The following is a 24,184-nucleotide window of genomic DNA, read 5'->3' as shown; positions in this document are numbered from 1 at the left end:
GTGTGTCAATCGATAGTGACCTGGATAGATAGAAGTTACTAAACCAGCCGATAAAAGTTGAGAAAATTGCAAGTTGTTGCTTTGATTTAAGACCTACAAACAAGCCGATGAAATTAACGCATTTCCAAACTTTTGTAGCGTGAATTTTTTTATGCCCTTTTTCTCAAATTATACCCAAAATAACGAAAAAAAAATTGTACCAATATGAATAAATTGTATAATTTTTACGCCTCGATTGTCTCGTAATTAACACAAATCAATGCCTGAAACAGAAGACATCTTTTTCGGTTTCAGCATTTTACCGTTCTGAAAATCGAGAGAATATGCGACGTCTGTAGATTTTGGGGTCTCTATGAAAGTAGCAGAACTACAATGGATCCGCAGTAACAATAACGAATAATAAATCCTTACCGAGACAGTTCCGTAACTCACCTATTTGTCATTTATTATCTGCTAATGACAGATTAATCTTGATGAAACAATTGGTGTCACTGTCGAGACTGTCTAAATACTCTGGATATATACGGAAAAGACAACTGATTACAGCCCGAAATCCCCGAGGAAAATCTATTTAAAATAAGATTAAGATGCTTCATATGATATACGAGGAGGGCTCCAGAAGTACCTCGACAAAGACAACACAAACATTTTGGGAAAAAATATATTTATCTCCTTTTAGTTCCACACACTTTTATCATTTTTTCAAATTTGGGAACAGGAAATAATCCGAGCACGCTAAATCTGACGAATTGGGTGCATGAGGTATCAATTCAAACTTTTAGTGAACTGATGCATTGAATTGACGAAATAACTCTTAATTTTTATCCAAATGCAGTCGTTTTTGCTTGTTTCCATCCCCCATAACATTCGCATGCAGATGGAACGGTCTTTGTCTTCTTTGGATCCGGTTCTACCTTTCCAGTCCATTATTTTGATGGTATATTTGTTTCGACGATCCATGATTTTATTTCTGTGAAACACTCGATGGAAACATCTTCACGATGATGTTTTTTTTTTTCATTTTCATCATCCAGTACTTCTTTGTGGATTTTCTTCAACATTTCTTGACTTTTAACCTCATTTGGTCGACCACTGCGATGCTGGTCTTCCGGTCAGTCTCCCTCAGAGTAAAATCTAGTTCAGCTTTCATATTGTATGGGCTAATGCCTTTCAAATAAAAATATTTCATCACATTCACGTTCACTATTGATGGCTGTCAAACAAAATACTAAACAACGTGGCGTCCAGTATTCCCAATACTCAATAATAAACCCCACAATTACTAGGGATTGCCCTTTAAAATATCAAGTAAATAACATTAAAAAAAAATAAAATATCATTAAACAAATAATAAAATTCGAACCATCAATAAATAATCTCATCCGGCGACATATTCATAAATTACGAAAACTTTGATTTGCAAATCATTTTAAAAACATGACAAATTTTTTCCCTTAAATTTGGGGGAAAAACCGTAAGTTAAGAGTCCTGGTGACGTCTTAAAACTTGAAACATCCTAATACTCAAGCAACTACCGCCATCTCTAGGTCACTCTAGGTATTTCTCGGACCATCCTCGTAATTGAAGTATTATTAAAAATAATTTTTCATTCGTGATTACATAGATTTTTTTTAATAAAAAATAACACGAAAATGAAACCTTATCGATGTTATATGCCGACGATTTTACGTGCTATTGTCCTTTCGGTCCCCTAGGGGTTTTGATTAGATGATTATACGCGCCCAAAACAATAACAATTGCGGTTATGCTTTATAACTGTACACACCCGAATTCGGTAATAGTCAATATACGCATTGTCATTCTAACAGGTCCATTATTAGGTTTACACCGAAATTTACAGGTTCAATATCAAAATTGCCATCGGTGTGTTAATTTCTAGCAGCGACAGGCGATTATGTGCATATGTATGAGCCGTATAACATCGGACAACTCAACGCCACTAAGATTTATATTCAACAATAATCACCGTCAAAACTAGCTCAATTTCATAACAAAAATTGATGAAAAAGTTTCCAATCTTTTACAGTTTTCCGAATATCTCCCGCACCACCATCAAGAGTTTTTTTGAGGTGCATTATATTGGGAACTAATGGAGTGAAATTCGGTTATAGATTCAGAAAATTTCAAGCGAATGCGTATCGTCTTAAGTCTTAATATCATCTTCAGATATTAAGAAAATAATAGGATAAGCTAGGACGTAATCTACTTTGACTATTTTATTTATTATGCATCTTGGACTGTTTAACAAAACTTTGTTATTTGGAGGCATATATCTTTTGGATTCAGAAGGTTTAATACCATAATCTTTTTCCAAGGACAGCCTCGCAATTCAGATGATAATTCAGTGCCCAGTAAATAGACCAATAACCCTCCTGAGGACATTGTGATACCAATTGGTAAAACAAGAAAGAAATATCTTCGGACGTTTGTTTCGCACTCATTCTTGAAACAGTCGGATCGTTTTTGAGACACCCTTTATAATAGATCGCACAATGGATGATTACATCGAGTTGCAACATTTTGGGTTTCAAATCTCGTGTTTCTCCGACCAATCTGAAGGTGCAAGATCCGGACTAAATGCTGGATATAATACCATCAAGTTCACCGGTCTGATTCCGCGTGACTTTCGCAGTATATAGTTTAGCATTGCGATGAAAATTTGACATCAGCTGTTCACTATATATCTCGAAATTGAAAGCTCAACATTCTGGAATAAATTTGGAAAAACACTAATCGGATTTTCCTTTCTTGTAAATTTCTATCGTAATTATTTTTTATAGTCTTCTTCACATATTTTTTGTAATTGTTCTTAATCTATTTTTTCTAAATTATTTCCATGTTTTTCCTGTCGTGATTACAATTTTCTTTCTCAATTTGAAATATGAAAAGTTTCGAAAAAGCTTTTTATTGTGCGATAAAAGATAAACGACTACGAAATTAAATCCATTTCATTTGACATTTTTTGTGAAGATTTGATTTTAACTATGTCCCTAAATAAAACACCGCGTAATCCTCTTTTGTAACTTTTTCCTTTGGGAATAGTCTCCGAGCGATTTTTCCCTGCATTTTTATTCCCTAATTACTTTTACCAAATAACGAAACCCATTTGGAATCTGCAACGCATAAATCGAATTTGGAATTGTATTAGGGAGAAAAAAATTTATTCATATCTCGATTTTTTTTTTATTTATAGGTCAACCTACAATAGCTCCAACGAATAAAAGTATTACGGCCTTATATGGACAACCCTTAACCATGACGATGGAATTTTGTGCCAATCCCACGTACACCAAAGCCTTTTGGATAGCCAAAGACGTTAAAATCTACAAACCGGGAGATGGTGATACTACCACCATGGCTTATGGAATAACGGTAAGTTTGTTAATTTAATTTTCCATACAAGAAAATTCACCTCAAAACAACAGAATCTTCTTCGGGAAATGATATTCGATTAAAGTACATTCTGATAATCAAATTGGGTGAATATGTTTAGTATTACCAAAGACTTTTTCTACCTTCTGCTTAAATGCAATACTCTTGGGGCTTTTCAATTAAACTACCCCCTTGGATCATTCGTTTCTTGTTAAACTAAACTACCCCCAGACCGCCGAGTCTGTAGTTTAAACTGACGTTTGAGGTTTAAACTCCATTTTTTGTGAAATTTATCTTTGAAAATTCTAACACGGGTAGAGGTAGATTCTCTATTAGTTTCTTCCGGATCCTAAACCAGAACGAGATTTATATCACAGTTTCCTAACGTCGTGTTCAATTTTCGGTGAATATTGACACCATCCAGGAGTTTACTCGTAAACCAATTTCAAGACTCGTCAAAAAATCAGTTCTTACTACGGAAATTCGAGTCTATTCCTGTTGTAGGGCTCCCCATGTACCCCTGGGGGTGCACCTGGACCATTGTGGGAATCACTGCCATAGACAAATGAAACAACCCGTCAGATGATCTACCAGGGTAAAAAGGATCATATGACTACGACCCGTTTAACCTGATCCGGGTTAATTCCCGATCATGAATGGGTTAACCGAAATTTTCCAATTCCTCAATCTTCGAGTAAGAGATTTCCAATGTAGATTCGGACCTGAATCGTCTTAAATTCAATGGCGATGCTTTGCAACACCCTTAGTTTCGCTTGGTCATGGTTAGGTCTAGCTACTATAGAATTTTAAAAATTCGGCGAATTCGCGCGACGTCTTTCACATTTTTTTATAAATGGCGAAGCTCGTTTGATTTTTATTTGTATATATATAAAAAATGTTATAGTAGCAGACGGTTTATGTACAGTATTTCTTCTAAATCATTTCTAGGAAAGTTTATTTGTTTGTTTATTTTTTTTCTTCTAGAATTTTGTAGAATTTTATTTAGATACATAAATGATTTGTGAAATAGGAAAATTTTTTTGTTAGATTACATGATAGGTCGATTGGAAGAGATTGAAAAATGATTTTGGTTGATTATTATTTATGTTTAATTTCATTTTTATTTCAGAATTTATCACAACCCAACTGCCATCAGGCGGTACTTTTCCTAACGAAAGTAACAGCTCTAGATATTGGAGAATATAATTTCATAGTAAAATCACCGAATGGTATAGCCGATGGTAGTTTCCACGTGAATATGTCGTACGCCAGCGGTTACAAAATCGAATTAGAAGAAAATGTGAAAATCGAAAACAATTATACCAACAGAATTTTTACGTCGTTTTATATAAATGTGATTTGTTTATTAATACATATAATTGCTGTTAATGACTGAATTTAATGATAGGTTGATTGTAAAATGAGGTTACAAAGTGAAAAAAAAATGTTCTTTCATAAAATTTCGCAATATAATAAAATTTATTACGAAAACTATTAAAAATCTAAAAACTATCATCAACATTCCAATTAACGATTCATAGTTTCGTTTTAACAATGATTAAATTGTTATGGAATCCGAAAATAAAATTACGAGGGGTGATCGAATAAAAAGGTTGAAAAAAATGTTTCACTACTTAAAAATCACATTGATGGAAGCAAATATCACCGGATGTCATTATTTAAAGAGAGATATGTCTGTAAAAGGGATGAAAGTGCGTTGTTTTTGCATCCTTTAACCCCTAATCGAAAAAATCATTTTTTTCTCAACATTCCTGATCGTTTGCGTACAAAATGATCTGGCAACGTTCCAAGTTTCTTTATTATCAACTTTCCCTCGTATAAAATTAGCCTACTCTATTAATTAAGTTTTTTAGGGGGTGGGAGTGGATGAACAAAATGTAGTATGACTGAAATTATAATCTAATCAAATCAAACAAGATAAAACTACCTGTAGGGTTCAAATATAAACGAGACAAACGTATAGACACATTTACAGTTTTTCTAGACCAGTATCGAAGATTTCCTTGGCATATGCCCCACAAACTCCTTTGAATTTATTGACCACCAAGTTTTTTTATAAGTGGTCCAAATATGTAGAAGTCGCTGGGTGATAAGTCCGAAATATAGAAGGGATTGTTTGTCTTTAGACGACATCTTGCTTTCTGGAGTATAATAACTTCCAACAGCGTAAAATTTTGCTCAAAGTTCAACAATTTGCAAAGGATTTTCTTGTTTTTAATGCCTTCCCACGCCAAAAAACAAATGATAATACGTTGTTAACAGCTAACACGATAACCGATCATTTTCGAACCGCCCTCGTATATATTATTCCAATAATTGAAATTCACAATTTTTTTATTTTGAATTCATGAGAATTGAAGAACATTTTTACTGTAACCTAACGACGTAATTTATTTTTTCTTATAATGTGTTTCCGTTGAAATTTTATAATCAAAATGGTTGTTGTCGAAGCGTCTCATCATTCTTATAGGAAATTAGAGGGCGATTTGACGAAAGACATAAGTCGCAATTAAACTATTCCAAAAAATTATTTTTTTTTTGGTTTGTCTGAAATTTATTTGACGTTTATATTTTTTTAATTTCGGATCAAAAATCAATCGGAGAAAGCCAAATCAGGTTTTCCAATTATCGTGTTTTTCTCTATCAGTATTACTACGAGGGTTGTACCAAAAGTTTACTATTATTACTAAATAACCTGCAGCTAATCCGTTGAGGAAGCTTGACGCGCGGAGATGATTATCGCCGGAGGCAAAGTCCGGGCTATACGAGGACAAAACATCTTTTTAGTCGACATCTTTGTTTGAATTTCTTCAAATTATGAAAAAATTTGTCTTTCGTTAAAACGCTCTCGTAAGTTTATACAGCGAGGTCCTTTATTAACTTTTCGAATTATTTTAGGACCTTGTGGTACGTGTACCGTCGCCTGAATGATAAATATAAGCGGTGTTTCAATCAAAAAACCTGAAAACCATTTTAGACAAAGGCTAGTGACTAAACTCTTCTTCAGCATTATTGCAAACGAGTCTATTTGACATCTTTTGGATACCTTAACGTCTTCTAACTACTTTTCTACTTCGCGATTAATAATGGGAAACTTATGGGAAAAATAAATCTCGTCAAAAAAAACTTGATATAATTAACGTTCGTAACGTGTATCACATTGTATGAAAATCGTTATATTTTTAATACATTAGTCAAAACGGAATCGTCATCATTTTTATTTAATTTTGTAAATATAACTAACCGCCAGCATTATATTTTATTGTCTAGTACCGAATAATCTTAATAAGAATTCATTTTTTTTCCATTCCAATACAAAAAAATTAAATCCAGAAGAATCGAACGAGAATATCATAAACAGTCTTTTTGAGGTTGGGCAACCACTAAACACCTTTTACATCCACTTTCCTTCATCTCAATACCTTTTCGTTTATTTATCTTTATAGAGTTTTATTCTTAGTTTAACGATTCTTATTCATAAATCCTTTTTTAGTTCTTCTACTCGATCTAGATCTTGTTTTCCTCTGCCTTGTCTTTTATTTCCCTACCAAAGCCATTTCCTTCAATTTGTTTCTCTTATATTTATTGTAGTCACTCTAGATCTTGATATTCTTTGCTTTCTACGTCCTTTTTCTCTTTGAGCCATTCTATTGAATGTCTTCTGTTTAGTGTTTCACTTTTAATAATTCTAGATCTTGATTTTCTTTGCTTTCCTCTGCCTTATATTTTTTCCCTACTTAAGCCATTTCCTTCAATTTTTTCCTCTTATATTTATTGTAGTCACTCTAGATCTTGATATTCTTTCCTTCAATTCCTCGTGCTTTCTTCTTTCATTTTCTCCATGAATCAATTCATTAAATCTCTTTTCTTCTCTTTAATGTTTCATCTTCTGTCATTCTAATTCTCGATATACCTTGCTTTCCACTGCCCTGTCTTTTCTTTTCCTACCTAAGCCATTCTGTCCAAACCCTTTTCTTTTGTGTATCACTTTTAATCATTCTAGATCTTGATCTTGTATTGTTTCATTCTAGTCCTTGCTTCACCCTGAGTAAATTCAATCAATTTCTTCTCTTTTCTTTATATATCTTATTATCTCTCGCTTTCTCCTACATTTTTCTCCTTTATTGCATCTCTATTCGTCTCTTTAGTGTTTCATATTTACTACTTTCGCTATATTTATTTTCATTTGCACTAGATTTAGTTTTCATTATTTTTCGTGTTATTATTGTTAATCTTTTCTTGTTTTTTGATTTCAATAGTTTCTCATTGGCACATTGCTCTATCTTTATCATTCTATTTTTATACTGTTCTTCGCATCTCATATTTTTGCTTTTTAGTGCATTATCAATCTACTATTTGAGTACACTACTTATTAGAATCGATATTGGTTGGTATCAAAGAAAAAAAAGAAAACTTTTTGGAATATTTTGAAACGAAAAACGAAAAAAAAAATCAAACTATGTCAATATTTACTTTATCTTTTGAATATTTTTGTAGGTAATTCTTCAAGAAGAAAAAATTTTTGTGGAAAAGATTTACCAAAGATGAAACATCTGAACAATTCAAGCGAAATTTCCCAGAAAATTTTCCTGAAAAATCGAAATATTCCTCATTCACATTTTTATCACAATTAACGCGAGGTTCTATATTTTTTGAAAAACTCGTTTCACGGTCAAGTGGCTTACAAAATCGCCTGATTTATCATCCATTCATTTTTTCCTTTGGTGGTACAAATTTGAAACGAGACGGTTTCGAATGAAATAAACAGCAGTCCAATCATAATGCACGATGTTAATTATGAATCATTTGTTGAAATTTCCTCTTCTTTTTAAAAAATAAAGTCGATCAAGCAATTATAATAAATGATACGATCTTTTCGTGTTTTTTTGCGCGAGCAATTTAATTTTTTTGGAAATAATAAACTAAGAACAATTAGAAAACTACAGGATTAGAAATTTCAACATTTCAAAAATAATCGAAAATATGGACCACAATTTGGAGTTTAAATGAATTAAAGGGAAAAAAATAATCAAACTTGGATTTGGAAATTGTTTAAGTGGAAGAGATTCATTTTTTAGGCTTTTTTTTGAAAATAACTCTCGTTATTAAGGGAAAAAGGAAAAAAAAAGGAAATATTTTCAATTCGAGAAATTTCGTTTGAAAATAAGTAGGATACTTAAAAATGTATGTAGTGAACATCGATTTTTATAAACCCAAAAACCTTAATATAAAAATATACTTTCGAATATTTTGAAAAACTTTTGATACTAGATAATGTAAAATATATATTTTTCTCAATACTTTTCGTAACATTTTTTGGCTACATAGGGAGTATAATTTTCATTTATCTATGGTCTAAATATAGAGTATGTATTGAACATCATATAACAGCTGAAATATTATTTTTTCATTCAGTATATACTATATCTTTCAAATGTATAGTTTTTCATAATTTTTTTGCAAAAAAAATGTATAAAATTTGTTGATAGACGGCGCTTAAATGTAAAAAAAATAAAAGATAATGTAAGGAATTATGAAGACAAATATACGTCCAAATGTTTAGTTGTCATATTTTTTTCCGTCCTGGTCTCGTTGCTTGTTGCAAAATTACAATTTTCTATTCTACACCCCTTCGTTTTGAACCACAAATTGGTACGAATACTAAACAAATCAGTGTAGCCGTATCCTTTATGAAATTGATTTATCGCGCGCACGTGTTTCTACGCGGTTCAAGCGCATTTTCAAAATGGCAAAAAAGACGTTCCGGTTTATCTTTTTCATAAAAAATAAATGACCATTTAAAAAAAACTAATTACGAGATTTGTTGTGAAAAATGTTTGATTTTGCAATAAAATGTCAGTTTAATTATTTAATAACCACACCTCGTATTTTATATCAATAATTATAAGAATTTGAAACAAAAATTGAGTCAAAAGCCCTGCTAAGATCATTAAAAACCACCAATTTACATAAGTTGTTTCGAATAGTTTATAAACTTACCCAAAGATTAATGCCAGCAAAATTTCGATCCGAATCGGTCCCATTCGGTATTTACCATTAATCACTTACGCGAACCGAAATATTCGAACCATTTCCATTTAACGACCGTGCGGTTGCTTACCACATTTATCACTTACATTAAGGCATACGTCACACAATCATCCCCATAGCACAGACTTGTTAGTCCACTACGTTAGAGCAACCTCAAGCCTGTACTTGTCGTTTCTAGGGAACTAATTTTCCGAAAAAAATTAGCTTAACCCAACAGCCTCGTCCTCATAGTTAAAGAAAATCTCAACAGATTACTCAGAAAGTCATTTGAATGATAATCGAATCTACAAGTTACTGAAAAATTAGATTTTTACGGAAATAATTTGTTTTAATTAAAAAACTTCAAGTGCTAAATCCCGGAATCAAAGTCTAATTGAGGTGTCAGAGCCTCAATCTGCCTACTCCCTGATCTCAAAAGACAATGTCATGAAATGACGGTTTAATGATACTTTAGAGCGCCTCCAACTCTATTGATATCAACAAAACTTTTTGAAAGAGAGAGCAGCTTAAATATCTAATTTTGATTAAATTTACAAAAAAAAAAATTTTTTTGAACGTGTATCTAATTTTTAGTAAAACTTGTTAAACCGAGTACCCCAAATATGCGAGCTGTTCTGAGTGATCTGCGATTTGGCGAAAAAATTATTGAAATGATGAATAGTTGAAGGAGATTTTCTAAAAACTAAAAGTCCTTATTGTACCTAGGGAAAACCACGTGATCTCACAAGATAATTACACACATATACAATGAAAATATGAAAAATTTATTTAAAAAAAGTTGTAGCTGCTGCTCCTCCTCCTTCTGCTTTTTCTTCTTCTTCTCCTACATTTTATCCAATTTTTATTTAATCTAAATCAATTTTCGATCATAAGAATTTAAAACATAAAAAATTGACTTTGCTTAAATCCCGAATCAATTTTCATTAATCTCTCTAGAAAATGGAATAAATTTTGAAATTTGGGTAAAGTAAATATTTAGAAGTGGGGCTCCATCCCAAAATTACTCTAAAACATTTTTCGCGCGTATAGGGGGTTGATTTTTAGTGCTCCCTCATAACATTAATCACCTTATGCATATTAATTATCTTCCTTTTCCCTCCACATCTACTATTGTGTCAAATTTTTAACTGATTTCTCTGTTGAGAATTTTTCGACTATTTGTCATCATCAAAAGAGGGAGGGGGTGGATTCTTGAGGGCCTAACCCCAGGTGGGGCCGAGGACACAGCCCCCAATGTAAATAATGTCGTGATGTACGTGATATTATGTCGAAATACGGCATAATTTAATGTAATTGTTGATTTTTTGCCACCACTCCTTAAAAAAATGTTTCCCCCACTTCTACCACATTTAGCGAAATTTGAGAAAAAAAATTACTGAAATAATAAATTTACAATACAATAGAATACAATTATTTTGATATAGTATTAAAATCATTTAGTGGTCCTATTTTTTTATTTAATTTTATCACATTGAATACTTTTCACCATTATCGGAGATCCTCTTCTTCACGACGATCCTAAATAATTGAAAAGTAAAAAAATTCTAAACTCACACAATAAATAACAAAATAACAAGTTTTGTAAAAATTGTAAAATATTCTAATTCAGGTAATAAACTTAAATGCTCAAAATGTGAATTTTAAACCTTATCAACAATTAAATTATTATCCACGCATTAATTTACAAAAAGGTATTTATTTTATGAAAATATGGAAAATAATACTGAAAAATGTCAAATATAAATACAAAGCAAGTTTTTTTTCGAAAATATATGACCCGTGTTATTTTTTTAGAATTTTCTTTAAAAGAAATGAAATTCCGAGGTTAGAAACTTTTGAAATATTGAATGTTTGTATAAATCCATATCGAGATGTTATTTTTACAAAACTTTGTGTTTTCGTTATGTACCACAACAATCGCCTACCTTTTATGCAATCGCAATTTACGAATTAAATCGAACACTAAAATGAAACGAACACTAAAATTTGTAAGGAAACTACAGAAATTACCAACAAAAGCCTAAATACCACATACGAACAATAAAAAATATTTTTAAATCAATGAGATTCAATTTTTTTTATTTTTTTATTTTGCCTCAAAGCTATGGTTTATTAAAAAATTAAATTTGCATATATTCAAGTTGTTATCAAAAAAACTTGTGTAAAATTATTTGATATTTTTAATATATGATCAACACTGTATATAAAGACCATTCATAGATATTTAAAACAAATTAATTCAATCAATTTTTAGTTTACCTATAATAGCGAAGTAAGTAAAAAATATCTAATTCTCAAATTTATTTTCATATATCATACTTAATTGCCGAGCATCCTGTATACACAAAATGATTTTCGTTATAAAGATGATAAAAACATCCATCTTGAATGAAAATGATTCACCACTAACACAAAATTATATAAAACTTCTTTTTTAAAAAATTCGATTTTGTTTAAAACTATCCCCTGTATAAAATAAAACCTAAAGATATTTTAATTATTTGAAACATTCATGAACTCATCCCTTAGAAATAAAAAATCAAATCTACACGTAATGTATATAAAACAACTTGTTTACTACTTGATTTGGAAGTTAAAAGTATAAAAAAAAATGTTTGTCGCTTTGGTATGATTTAAGAATATCTTTTAATTTTAAATACGCAGATTTATAAATAAATAATTAATAAACAAAAATAAAAGTATTTAAAAAGTATAAAAAATTATTTGTAAGCACTTACCACTAGATTTAAATTCAAATGCCGTGGCATTTTCACAACACGCACAATTTCACAAGATGTCTACCACATATAACCTCACATTTTACGTTTTATCTATAGACTTAAAAAAAGTTACAGCAACACTTCCATCTTGAGATCTAATAAGCAACTGACGAAATATACCAAAGCATTGGCACGGGCGACTAGATTTATAAACAACTGTCAAAAATCCATAGAACATTAGAATAATTTATAAATATTTGAAAACACTTTCCGCTAAAATTTCGAAAATGTTGAAACTATTTAGGAATTTAGAAAGAATATTTTCTCCTGATTCCATATATATATTTTTCTTGATGATTGATAGTTTTAAAAAAGTTATTAGTATTATAAAGTTTCGTATAAAAGTTGTGATGGAGTCCATGATGTGTTCTATCTTTTATAATAATTTTCAAATGAATATTCTGGAAAGTTATTATAAACGAAATTAACCGATAAAATAATGAAAAATTATATCAAAAATATCGATTTATTACATTAAACTTGATATTTTTTATAGAAATACTCGAAAAAATTTGTTTTTCAATGTAAAGTTAACGTTGTAATTAATCAAGTTGGAACTCGTCGTGTATTTGTAAACAGAATTAAAGGATTTTAAATGTATAAAGGGACGTTTTGTTATATTACTGGGGATAGAAGAAATTATAGGAAATAAAAAAAATATAATTTGTATTCCGTATTTTTTGTACTTTTAACTAATTACGCCATATGTGATTTCATATCTAGACGTCTACATATTTTTAAATCACGTTCATTAAGAAAAACAGGGTGTTAGTTATTTAAAACAAAACTATCTACATTTTTATAGTTATATATAAATGTTGTACATGATACGGGGTGTTCTTTGTGCAAAAAACTACACATTTGTTTATAGTTTTATATACAGGGGATGAAACATATATCCAGGTACATGAAGTTAATTATAATGCCAAAAGAAGATAAATAGGGAAAGTATTTGAAGTGTTTTTGATAAAATTAGTGAAAAAAGAATAAATACAAGACACAGGTGATTATAAATTAGGATGAAAACGAGGGTGATGAACAAAAGGGATTGAACTAACTTAGAAGAATAATAGTGGTAGCAAGTGGAAAGAAATCTGAAGAATTGAATAAAATAACATATACGGAGGACGAAGAAGATGTAAACTCATAGTTCTTGAAGTTAAATGACTGCAAAGTCATTAATCCATTGTTCGAAAAGGGGAATCTGTTGTGGGGGGTAATATTTATCGGTTAACGGAAAAAAGAAAACCTATGAAGAAATTATGCAAAAACAACTGCATTTGGGTAAGAACAAAGTATTTTTTTCATGAAAACAATGTATCAAACCACAAATGTTTTCGACAGGTGTTAAAAATCAATAAATTGCTACTACAACAAACGTATTTGGAGTAGCAGAAGAGTATCGAAAAGTATTTTTCCAAAATTTTTGTATTTTCTTGCAAGTACTTCTCGAGCTACCCTCATATAGGTAGAAGCTTTTGAAAAAAAGAAATTTAAAAAAAATTGTTTACTAGATCGATGTGTTATTTAGTTATCTGTAGTATGGGGACAATGTATTTAATAGGACCCTCCTAAAAACGTCGCTGGGACTAAAAGAACACGTGGAAAGTTGAAAAAAAAAGAGAAAAAATTCACTGCTAGATATTCAAAAGTAACTTTTTTTCGAGTAAATTATTTTTTTTAAATTAAAACCCAAATTACATTTTGAAAATTACTAATTTTTTTTGGTTATCTGTTTTTAGAAAGTTTAAATACCTTTATCGTTTTAATTGTTTTATATAATAACTTAGAGACGTTTCAATGAATTTAATTTTTATCAAAAAATATCAAAAAAAGACGGGATTTACTCAACTACGCCACTGGATGAAAACATGAGTGAAGAAATGAGTAGAAAACACAGAAAATGAAATAAACGAAAAAAACATTACCAAATATTTCAAATAAAAGTAGAAGTGTCGTTTTATCGAATTATAACCTAATTTTTTTTTTCCAAAATATATCAAATTTACTCAGTAACCTGTGAGAATCCACTAACTACGCCACTGGACGTAAAGCAGGACTCAGGAAACATGGAAGAAAAGGAAAGAGTAAATTTTTAGATATTTCAAAAGAAAAATCGCCATTTTGTTTTATATCTAAAATAAGAGACACTTTATCGAAATTTGACCAAAATTTCGCAGAACTGAAGAAATTAGTACAAAAAAACGACTCAGTAGCCCGTGGAAACTCGTCGACTCCGCCACTGGACTGGAAGCAGTACTCTGGAAACATGTAAAAAAGGCAGAAAACGTGGAAATAAGAGGAAAACATGTGGAAAATCGAAAATAAGATATTCTTTATGGAAATATAACCAAAAATTTTGAATGATTGAAAAAACTCGAACGAAAAAAAAGTGAAAAAGGTGAAATTTTCAATTTATTTAAAAAAGTCGAATTTACTCCCTAACTACGCCACTGGACTTTTTCCAAAAATATTTCATCACTCAGTAAACTTTGGGAACTCCCTAACTATACCACTGGATGAAAAGCGGAACTCAAGAAACATGGAAAAAAAGTAGAGGAAAGGAAAAATTAAAGGAAAAATAAATTTTTAGATATTTCAAGAAAAAAATCGACGATTCGATTGTTTCATATCAAAATGAGAGACTTTTTATAGAAAAATAATTTCAACTATGCAAAAATGAGGAAACTAGTCCAAAATATTGTAAAAAAGGGAAAATTTCAGTATTCAAAGTTTTATGAGAATATTTGTTTTTTATAAAAAATGAATTTCGTTTTATGGATTTTTTTCCAAAATCATCTGTCACTCATTAACTTGTGATACCACACTAACTACGCCCCTGGCTTGAAGAAGAAATAAAGGAACAAGTAGAAAACACGGAGAAAAAAAGATATTTTCAGTTTTATAACTAACACTGAGATTTTAATTGTGTTAAAATAAAAAATAAGAAACTTTTTATAGAAAAATAACCTCAATTTTACAATACTGAAGAAACCAGTTAAAAAAGTATTAAAAAAAGGAAAAATTTTCGAATATTTGAAGTGTTTCATTAATTTTATTGGTTTTTTGTAAAAAATTGATGTTATTTTATCGAATTATATCCATTTTTTTTTTTCAAAAATACCGATTTTAATCAGTAACCTGCAACACCTCACTAACTAATCCACTGGCTAAAAAGAGAAATGACAAAATGAGTAGAAAATACAGAAATAAATAGAAAAAAAATTCATTTCCTAATATTTCCAGAAACATGTCGTTGCAAGTATTTTATATAACAATTGAATAACATTTCAACAAATCATAACTTAAGTTTTATCGAAAAACGTGAATTTTATTACAAAAAAACACTATAGTAAACAACAAACGTACACTACAGTTTTTCAACGACCTAAATATATAAAAAAAAACTCGATAATTCACCTTAAAAACTGGTAAATTAACAGGGAAAAATCGATAATTTCATCCACAAATATTGAAATAACAACATTTTAAAAAATTATAATAAAAAATATTTCAAAAAACCTCAAATTGATCACAAAAAGAAACCACTATAGTGGTTTTCAACAAGAGTTGAAAATAATATTTAATTTAATACAAATACGACATATTATATATAGAATTCGTATAAAAATATCTCGTTTTCCCTACATATTGTACACTACATTTTTTCAACGACCTATAACTCTATAATTCGCTTAAAAACTGATAAATTAACAGCGAAAAATCGATTATCATATTAAAATAAATCTTGTTCGACGACAACAGGTTCTCCAAATCTGGCGATTTTCGATTTAGTCGTTTCCAATTCGATTTGCACTTTTTTCCTTATATAAAAAATGGGACAATCCCTACTAGTGCACAATATCTCTTCGAACAACGAACCCTGACACCTCTGACATTCTGTAAACAAGGAAGCATATCTATTTTCCAACATACGGTGATGGCTCAATTCCTGTTGGTAAATGTTGGATTCCTTCGGTTTGCAATAACCGCAAACGGCTTCTAGTTCGTAATCTTTCGTCAATACCGATTTGCAGCCGACGCAAACTTCTTTTTTCTTGGTAAATGCCGCCAAAGCGCCCACTTTCGAAGTCACCATCGTTTTACTTCTCGTATGTTCACCTTTCAATAATATCGATTCGGCGTTATCACCCAAAACCGGTTGAAAAATTCTTATCAAAGGTTTCGATAATTGATTTTCCAGATAATATTTCGAATCGATGGGGATGTTGTTTTCCAATACATATATGGGGTCTTCTGCTTTTTCGAACGCTTTCGCGTTTTTCGTACCGGCAACTATGACATAAGGGATGCGATCGCCTAATTTGGGCGCGTTACCGGGATCCCTTTTCGTTATTTTTTTGGCCAGTTCGACGTGCGCCTGTTTGGCGGCATAATCGTTCTTCGTCAACTCCTTGGTGATGACCAATTGGGAGACATCGACGTTGTTTTGTAACAGATCGGATATCACTTGTTTGGCGTAATCGACGGCGCCCTCTGGATCTCTGTTTATGAGGAGTTTTTGTAAGCACGTGCCTATGATGTCGGCGACTAAAGTGCAATTGTCGCGACGCACCGTTTCGATACCCTTGCAATCCATTTTGTCGTATTTCTTCGTGTTCGTCCAATAAAGTCCGGCGTATCTGGAAATTTAATTTCATTAATCATGCACCTCGTGTGTTTAAAAAAAATTCTCTTCCGTTGAATTATATTAAAAATGTCGGAAAAAAATGGTAAAAACGAGTATTAAAACCGGTTTCCCAACAAACCAATAAACATTTTCAAAATTTGGCAATTCTTTTAAATGTTCCGGGGTTGTTCTGTTTGTTAAAAAAAATTATTTTTTTCATAAAACTTGCGAAAAATACTTAGAGCAACTCACTTTCAAACTATCGCGATTATAACCATAATTATGAGTTGTTTAAAATTTGTTCTTATTCTAGAATATTGGTTCCCGAAAAAAAAAAAATATATTTTTTCGAAATTTCAAAAAAAAATTAATTATGTTAATCAACTAATATCAAACTGCCATCTCAATTGCGAGAAATCGCTATTATATGGATTGTTACAAATTGTTCGGTGATTTTCGAGTTTCTTCGAAGTTGTTCTTCGATTTTGGAGGTTGTTCTATGTTATTCTACTTCGTTCCTGAACGACGTAGGAGTGAGAACAAAACTTATGACAATCAGCAAAATCGCGATATCTTGAATGCAGCACTAAAACTGGGTTTTTTTCAATTTTCTTCGAAATTTTTGTTCTCAGTCCGTTTTAGAACAAAGATGAACAAACCCAGAACAACCACTAAAATTGAAGAAAAACACAACAATCGCGAAAATCGAAACTTTTAAAATGTTGCTTTAAAACCGGATTTTTTTTCAATTTTTTTTAGACGTTTTGTTCTCAATCCTATATTATTCTGAAAAAATGTTGAACAAACCGAAAACAACTTATAACAATCAATAAAATCGAGGAAAACAATACCAGAACAACTCAAAACAACCGCGAAAAATGCTACTCTAAAACCGAATTTCTCTTTCAATTTGCTTTATTAGTTTTGTTTTCAACCTAACGTTGTTCGGGAACAAAGTAGAGCAAACTTAAAACAACTTATAACAACCAATAAAATCGGAAAAACCAAAACAGCCGGGATAATCGCGATACTTTGAAAATGGTGCTCTTAAACTAGCTTTTTTTCAATTTGCTGCAAATGTTTCATTCCCAGTCCGATTTGGTTTTGGAACAAAGTAGAAGAAACTAAAACACGTCACTAAAATTGAAGAAAAAGCCAGAACAATCGCGAAAATCGCGAGACCTTGAAAATGCTACTCTAAAACCAGGTTTTTTTCTCAATTTGTTTCGAAAGTTTCGATCCCTGCCTTACGTCGTTTGGAACAAACTAGAAAAATTCATTGAAATCGAGGAAAAGCTAGAACAACTCAGAAAAACACAAAAAAATCGCAACTGCTTGAGTGCAAGGTGCAAACCACGAAATTCATTTTGTAAAATTTGTGATAAATTATTTATTTTCGACACTATATTTTGGAACATTATAGAACCAACCTAGAACAACTTAGAACAATGGCGACACATTGAAAACGCTAAGCTACATATAAAAAATCGCTAATTTTTCCGATTTGTCTTAAAGGTTTCAATCTCACCGTTATGTTAGGTTATAGAGCAAAAAGGAACAAACATAGAACAACTTAGAACAATAGTCAGATTGGCGATATCTTAAAAATTTCTTGCTGCAGATCAATAATCGATTATTTTTTAAATTTTTTACAAGTTTCATTCTCAGCCTTATACCTTTATAACAAACCAAAAATCATTTTTTTGAAATTTTCATTTTCAGTCCTAAGAACAACTTACAAAATTCGATCGTTTCAACTATACAAGGTGTTAAACAGAATCTAAAGTTTGGTGGACGCGCCAGTTACAAATTTCCTATGTATTGTTTTTATAAGATATTTACATTATGTTGTGATTGTTTTTTAAAGAGACGATTCGAAGTGAAAAAAAGTAGTGGAAAAGCAGAAATTCAGATTGAAATACGGGGCGTTTCAAATAGAACAATTCCAACAAGACTCACCTTTTTTTATTGATGAGTAAATACGGATAATAAACCTTTTCAAATTCCAATTTTATGGGTGATATGAATTTCTTGCTGACCAATTCGGCGGCTTCCTGTCCCAATTCCATGCTCCTCTCCAACGAAACCACCTTGAAATTAACCATAACCGAATCCGTATCGCCGTAAATAACTTTAGCATCGGCCTCGTAACCGTTTTCGATTCTATAATGTTGTTCGACTTCCTGTTTGGTTTGTTCGATCATAGTTCTACCGTAGGCAGTTACGCTACCGGATATTTCCAAACACGGTAATTTACCGACTTGAGCCCCCGTAAAACCATACACGGAATTCGCCGAAATTTTATAAGCCAATTGTCTACCGTTCAAAACCGTCCTCACTACGGGATCTTCTTCGTTTTTCAACAGGGCTTTAGTTTTCTTTCTGGCCGCCAAAAGGTGTTGCAATATGTGCGGCAACAAACCGGCCCTAACCGATGATTTTACGAACATGCAATTCGCCGGCGTACAAGTTATTTGATCCTCGGTCAAATTCAATTTTTCCATTTGGGGTTTTTTAATCAGAGTCGTATAACACAAATTATGAGCTATCATAATGCTCGGATATAAAGAACTGAAATCCAAAGTGGCTATCGGTTCAGTATAATAACCCCTAACGGGTTCTATAACAGTGGCCCCTTCGTATTGATCCGAACCAGGGGCGCCTTGATGCGTCGGCATGAAATAACCGGCTTGTCTAGCATGTCTCAATAATTGAGCCACCACTTTCACTTGCTCTCCTTTGGTCAATAAACTAGTGATCGGTACTCCGGTAACTCTCGCCATCTCTATATCGTTCGTGAAACTTAATATAGTATTCAATAATCTCCAAGGTAATTCGGCGTCTTTTAAACAATAAACCGCCAATCGTCTTCGAGTTTGTTCGTTGCCGTTTTGCAAATCCGTAATTATACTATAATGAACGTCCTCCTTTTGTTCCCCCATTATTTCCTGGCAAACGCTGTTCAATGTATACGATCTCAATTTAAAATCTCTTTTCACCACCAATAACATATCGTAAGGCACCCTCCCTTCAAAATTTATATATTTGTAAGTCCTCCTGCCGATTTTCGTTTGCGTTACCGTTTCTTTTACCACAGAAGGTACCTCCAACAATCTACCCAAATAATTAAATTGCGTCAATTTCAAATGTTTCGCCCTATCGATGAGATAAGGGAAATCGAAATTATTTATGTTATATCCGGTGAATACATCAGGATCTAAAGCTCTGACGAAATTCGCCCAAGCTTCCAACATTTCTTCTTCACTTTCGAAACTGTAAACTTCGGCGTGTCCAATCGGCGCGCACGATTTCAACGTGAAAATATTCCTGAAAATTACTTCTTTTTCGCCGTGATAACCAACAGCGTTTGCTATTTGTATTATGGGATCTACGTTGGGTTCCGGGAATATCCCCTTTCTACCCGCGCATTCAATATCTATACTGTGTACTCTGAATTTGGCGACCGAAGACCATTCGCCTTCTGGGGCGTGCACGATAAAATCCGTCCATGATACGTCAGTTTCTATCTGACATCTGGAAGTTGTTTTGAAATCGGTTTGTTTCAATCTCCTGAACCATTTCCCAGAAGGCAATTCTATCCAACAGCATCCCAATATGTTTGTGTCCACCATGAATCTAGTTTCAAAATCTACGTTAGATTCAAAAGCGAAAAATACGTGAGAAGCTAGCGGTTGATAAACGGTCGTCGTTGTTATTAATCTTTTAGCTATCGCTATCATCCTCGGTAGAGCGACTGTTATTTTTGCGAAAGTTTCATCTTCGTATCCGGTAAATTCCACCAACGATTTGCCTTTAACCAATTCAATCATCAAAACAGCTTCAGGTGCCTGTCCTAAAATACATAAATAATAATACAAGGTGTCAAATCTCAAGAAAGAAACATAAGAAGACCAAAAGGAACATGGAACATGATAAAAAAGTTTGTACATATTCCTTGTCTGATTTCTCCACTAATTACTACATAATTTGGCATTAAAATAAGCAAAAAATAAGAAAGAGTAGTACTGCCAAATAACAAACTCTACATAATTCAATAATTGTTGAAATTTGCAAAAATCACGATTTCTTTAAGAGTCTATATATAAATATAAGATAATTCAAAAAAACATCCGTTCTTTCCTATTTCTTGTGATTTAGAAGTCAAATTTATGCAAATACAGACAATTTTTCACATATTATTAAATAAACACGAAGTGTCCAACATCTCTAAGTAAAGTTTACCATACACTAACTCACACAAAACAAAAATATAAATTCAAATCCTGATTTCTCGAATACACATTTATAATATGAATCACTCAAAAAATTGTGAACCTTCTGGATAACCTATATATTTAAAATAACATAAATTCTTGATACCATCTCTCACGAACACAAACAACTTTATAAATTGAAAAAAAATATGCGTACCTTTAGGATACATTGAATCAGACATGACAGCATCATTTAGTTTATTCTTGAAATTAAATAATTCGTTCTGGGGAAAATTATTCGGCATATTAACGTAAAAATAGGGAGAGAAGCCGTGGACATGACAGCAAACGCTATTACCAGTTTGGTTGACTCCAAACAAACGTATAATCGGAACTTTGCCTGTTTGAGGTCCTGGCATACCAGGATAAACGTTAGCGGTGTAGTGGTCCAGTTCTAATTCTTGAAATATTAGTGTATCCTTTTTGGGGTCTAAAGGGGGTACTGGTGGCCTCAAGAAATTATCGGATCTAAAAACCACTTACTTTATATTAATTCGTCGGAAATTTTATTGTAATGAATACATACTTTAGTTTTTTGAATGCAGTTTGCGGTGATGTATCCTTTCGTTTATTCATTATTATTCTATTTTCTTTACTACAATTTTTTTTTATTTAAACAACTAAACAAATCGTATAGTTTGGCGGTAAATAAAATGTCAGTTGTCATCTATTATAAACTGAGTTAACCTAATATCATTTGGCCTCGTCGCTCGAGCTAAATAGGCACCCTTTTGTATTGTATATTTATCTATTACGATAGCTTAAACAACAAATATGAAGCTTATAGTAATAAACAATATTGTTAAAAAATTAGAAATTTGTAGCTATTCTCAATATTTATCATTATTTCCCTTTTAATTTGTCTTTTCCGTGAGGGTAAATTATACAGCTATGTCTGGTTTCTTTAGCATAATATATTATAGAATTGTTGTAAAGTAACATACAGTGTGCTCAAAAAGTGACGTTTATTTAAAAATATTTGATTCATCTATTTAATTATATTTTAGTTACAATTTTGGGAAGACGTTCATAACCTAGTCTACCATAATCGTTTTGATAAGTGGTAATTGGCGTGTACATTCTTGAAGATGCCAAAAATCCCAATACTAAAATGAGTTTACGTGTGAAAAAATGTCATTTATCTCCTTAAAAGCGTTATCATTCAACTGGTTAAATATTATTCAGATTAGCGACTTACTTCTTTGACTTTCGATAGTCGGTAAAATTTTGCGAGTTTTTTTTTCTCCGTACAATTGTTCAAAATTTTTTGCTAACTCATTTTCAACAATATCTTCTTTACTCTCTGAATCTATAACTATTGAAAAGTATTTATTATCTACAACGGGTAGAAAGTGCCCAAACTAATTCATTAAAAACAATCATCGACTTCAGAGTGATACATACAGGATGTCCAATAAATAAGTATCTAGTAATTTGACAAAAACACTGTTGATATATTTTGAAGAAAATTTATGCTTCTATCGTTTTAAACGATATATTTGATGCATTTTCTTCGATATTTACCTTTTTTCCAATCTTTGCAATAATCTGTTCTATAAGTAGTCGAAGACATTCGTTTCACTTGGAGTTCTTTGACTGCTTTTTCAATTTCTTCGAAATGTTCCTGTAACGGAAGATACGGCTTTGCAGAAGAAATTGCGACATATTGGGAAAGCAAATACGATCGATTTCCATTTAAAATAAGATTTGAATTTATATTCTTACTGTTATTTTTCCTCCCAAATCTTTTTCTGTTAACCATTCAACATTTTTTCCGTAACATTCGTCGTAATACTTTTCTTGTTTTATACTAAAAAACAATTCTCTATATAGAAAGTTTTCTTCGTCGAAGTGACTAGAATTATATATAAATTTTCACTCACGGTTTTGTTTTTTCTTGTACATTCCATCTAAAAGTATTTTTCGCTGTGGTAATGAACGCTTGAGCCATTTCTTACTTTAATTTTTTCACAAAATTCCTTAACGTCAATTTAACTTCTAATCGAGATTGTTGACATGGCATTTAGAGTATTTTACAACTTTCTAACCAATCGGAATTAGTGACAACTCGAGAAAAATACTATCAAAAACCGATAAAATATTTATCACTATATTAAAATATGTCTTCGCCAACGAATTTTCACCAAGAGACAAAGTGATTCATAAGAGAGGTTCAAGTATATGATTCTTAAGCTCTACCTCAACGAGACGCCATAGCGACGAGTAGGCAACGTCGCCAATTTGGAAGCGTAGCCACGACTCAACGGCTGTGAACAACCTGGAGACATGATCAAGATGCGACTTACTAAGTGGTCAACCGGTCACCAAGCATAATGAATTTCGATACAGAAAGTATTAATTGTAGAAATTCAAATTCGATCATATTTATGGGATACCGCAATACACGATGGCGACTAAAATTGAAATTATGTCTGTTATTGATGAAGGGAGACTACTGGTCGCAACAGCCAAATCTGCCAACCACGTGTATTTCAAGAAATTGTTATTTTGAGACAAAAGACAAATCCTTCTACAAAAATGGCATCGAGAAGTTAAAGAAGCGTTGGTATTGCTGTTGTAGAAGACTAAATTGATGAGTAAAAAAACTGTTGGTGAATAATATTTAGATAGAACTTGATTCCAATCACGTAAATACTTATTTTTATAAACGAATTGCTGTTAAAAAAAATTTGACTACGAAATTGGTAAAAAAACTTCATATTTAACGTTGTACTGATTATATGGAAATTTTAAATCGTGTTTTTTCCTGTTATTTCCTGCCTAAATAGATCTAATTAAATATTAACGTAAAAAAGTGTTTTCAAAATAATTATTTTCTGAAAATAATGAGTTGGTTGATGCATTCATAACAAATATACATCTATTAAGTTGATAAATTTCCACTCCACTAATTGTTCATTATTTAAAAAAAAAGATTCGTTATTACATAAAATATTTAAAGCTAGAATATTTATATAAAGTAATACGTGGTATGATAAACAGTTAATCCAAAATGTTGATAATATTTCTAAGTA

General features: G+C 31.5%; 3 protein-coding genes across 8 annotated transcripts in view; 1 reads left to right on the top strand and 2 right to left on the bottom strand.

Moving 5' to 3' along the window:
• The window catches only part of LOC130445361 (hemicentin-1), a 151,315-nt gene extending 142,339 nt beyond the window's left edge, over positions 1-8,976 (top strand). For 5 of the 6 annotated variants that reach the window (XM_056780942.1, XM_056780944.1, XM_056780945.1 and 2 more), the window contains 2 exons: positions 3,215-3,393; positions 4,523-8,964. In XM_056780942.1, the coding sequence (XP_056636920.1) occupies positions 3,215-3,393; positions 4,523-4,789 (446 nt within the window). In that variant the 3' untranslated portion in view covers positions 4,790-8,964. Of the gene's footprint in view, positions 1-3,214; positions 3,394-4,522 lie in introns of all 6 variants that reach the window. The other variant, XM_056780941.1, reaches the window with a different exon arrangement.
• Positions 8,977-15,138: 6,162 nt separating this feature from the next.
• Positions 15,139-22,078, bottom strand: LOC130445360 (DNA polymerase delta catalytic subunit). The gene is made up of 4 exons (XM_056780940.1): positions 21,676-22,078; positions 21,307-21,617; positions 18,835-20,728; positions 15,139-16,888 (listed from the first exon to the last, which is right to left on the bottom strand). The coding sequence occupies exons 1-4, from the start codon at positions 21,723-21,725 to the stop codon at positions 15,982-15,984; spliced, it is 3,162 nt and encodes a 1,053-aa protein (XP_056636918.1). The 5' UTR covers positions 21,726-22,078; the 3' UTR covers positions 15,139-15,981.
• LOC130445269 (uncharacterized) lies at positions 22,044-23,100 on the bottom strand. Its single transcript, XM_056780831.1, has 4 exons — positions 23,033-23,100; positions 22,674-22,900; positions 22,348-22,464; positions 22,044-22,255 (listed from the first exon to the last, which is right to left on the bottom strand). Exons 1-4 carry the CDS (start codon positions 23,098-23,100, stop codon positions 22,146-22,148), a joined length of 522 nt encoding a protein of 173 aa, XP_056636809.1. The 3' UTR covers positions 22,044-22,145.
• Between the last annotated feature and the right edge of the window lie 1,084 nt (positions 23,101-24,184).

This window comes from Diorhabda sublineata, chromosome 6, assembly GCF_026230105.1.
Source record: "Diorhabda sublineata isolate icDioSubl1.1 chromosome 6, icDioSubl1.1, whole genome shotgun sequence".
Lineage (NCBI taxonomy): Eukaryota > Metazoa > Arthropoda > Insecta > Coleoptera > Chrysomelidae > Diorhabda > Diorhabda sublineata.
This window is presented reverse-complemented; position numbering and strand designations above follow the sequence as displayed.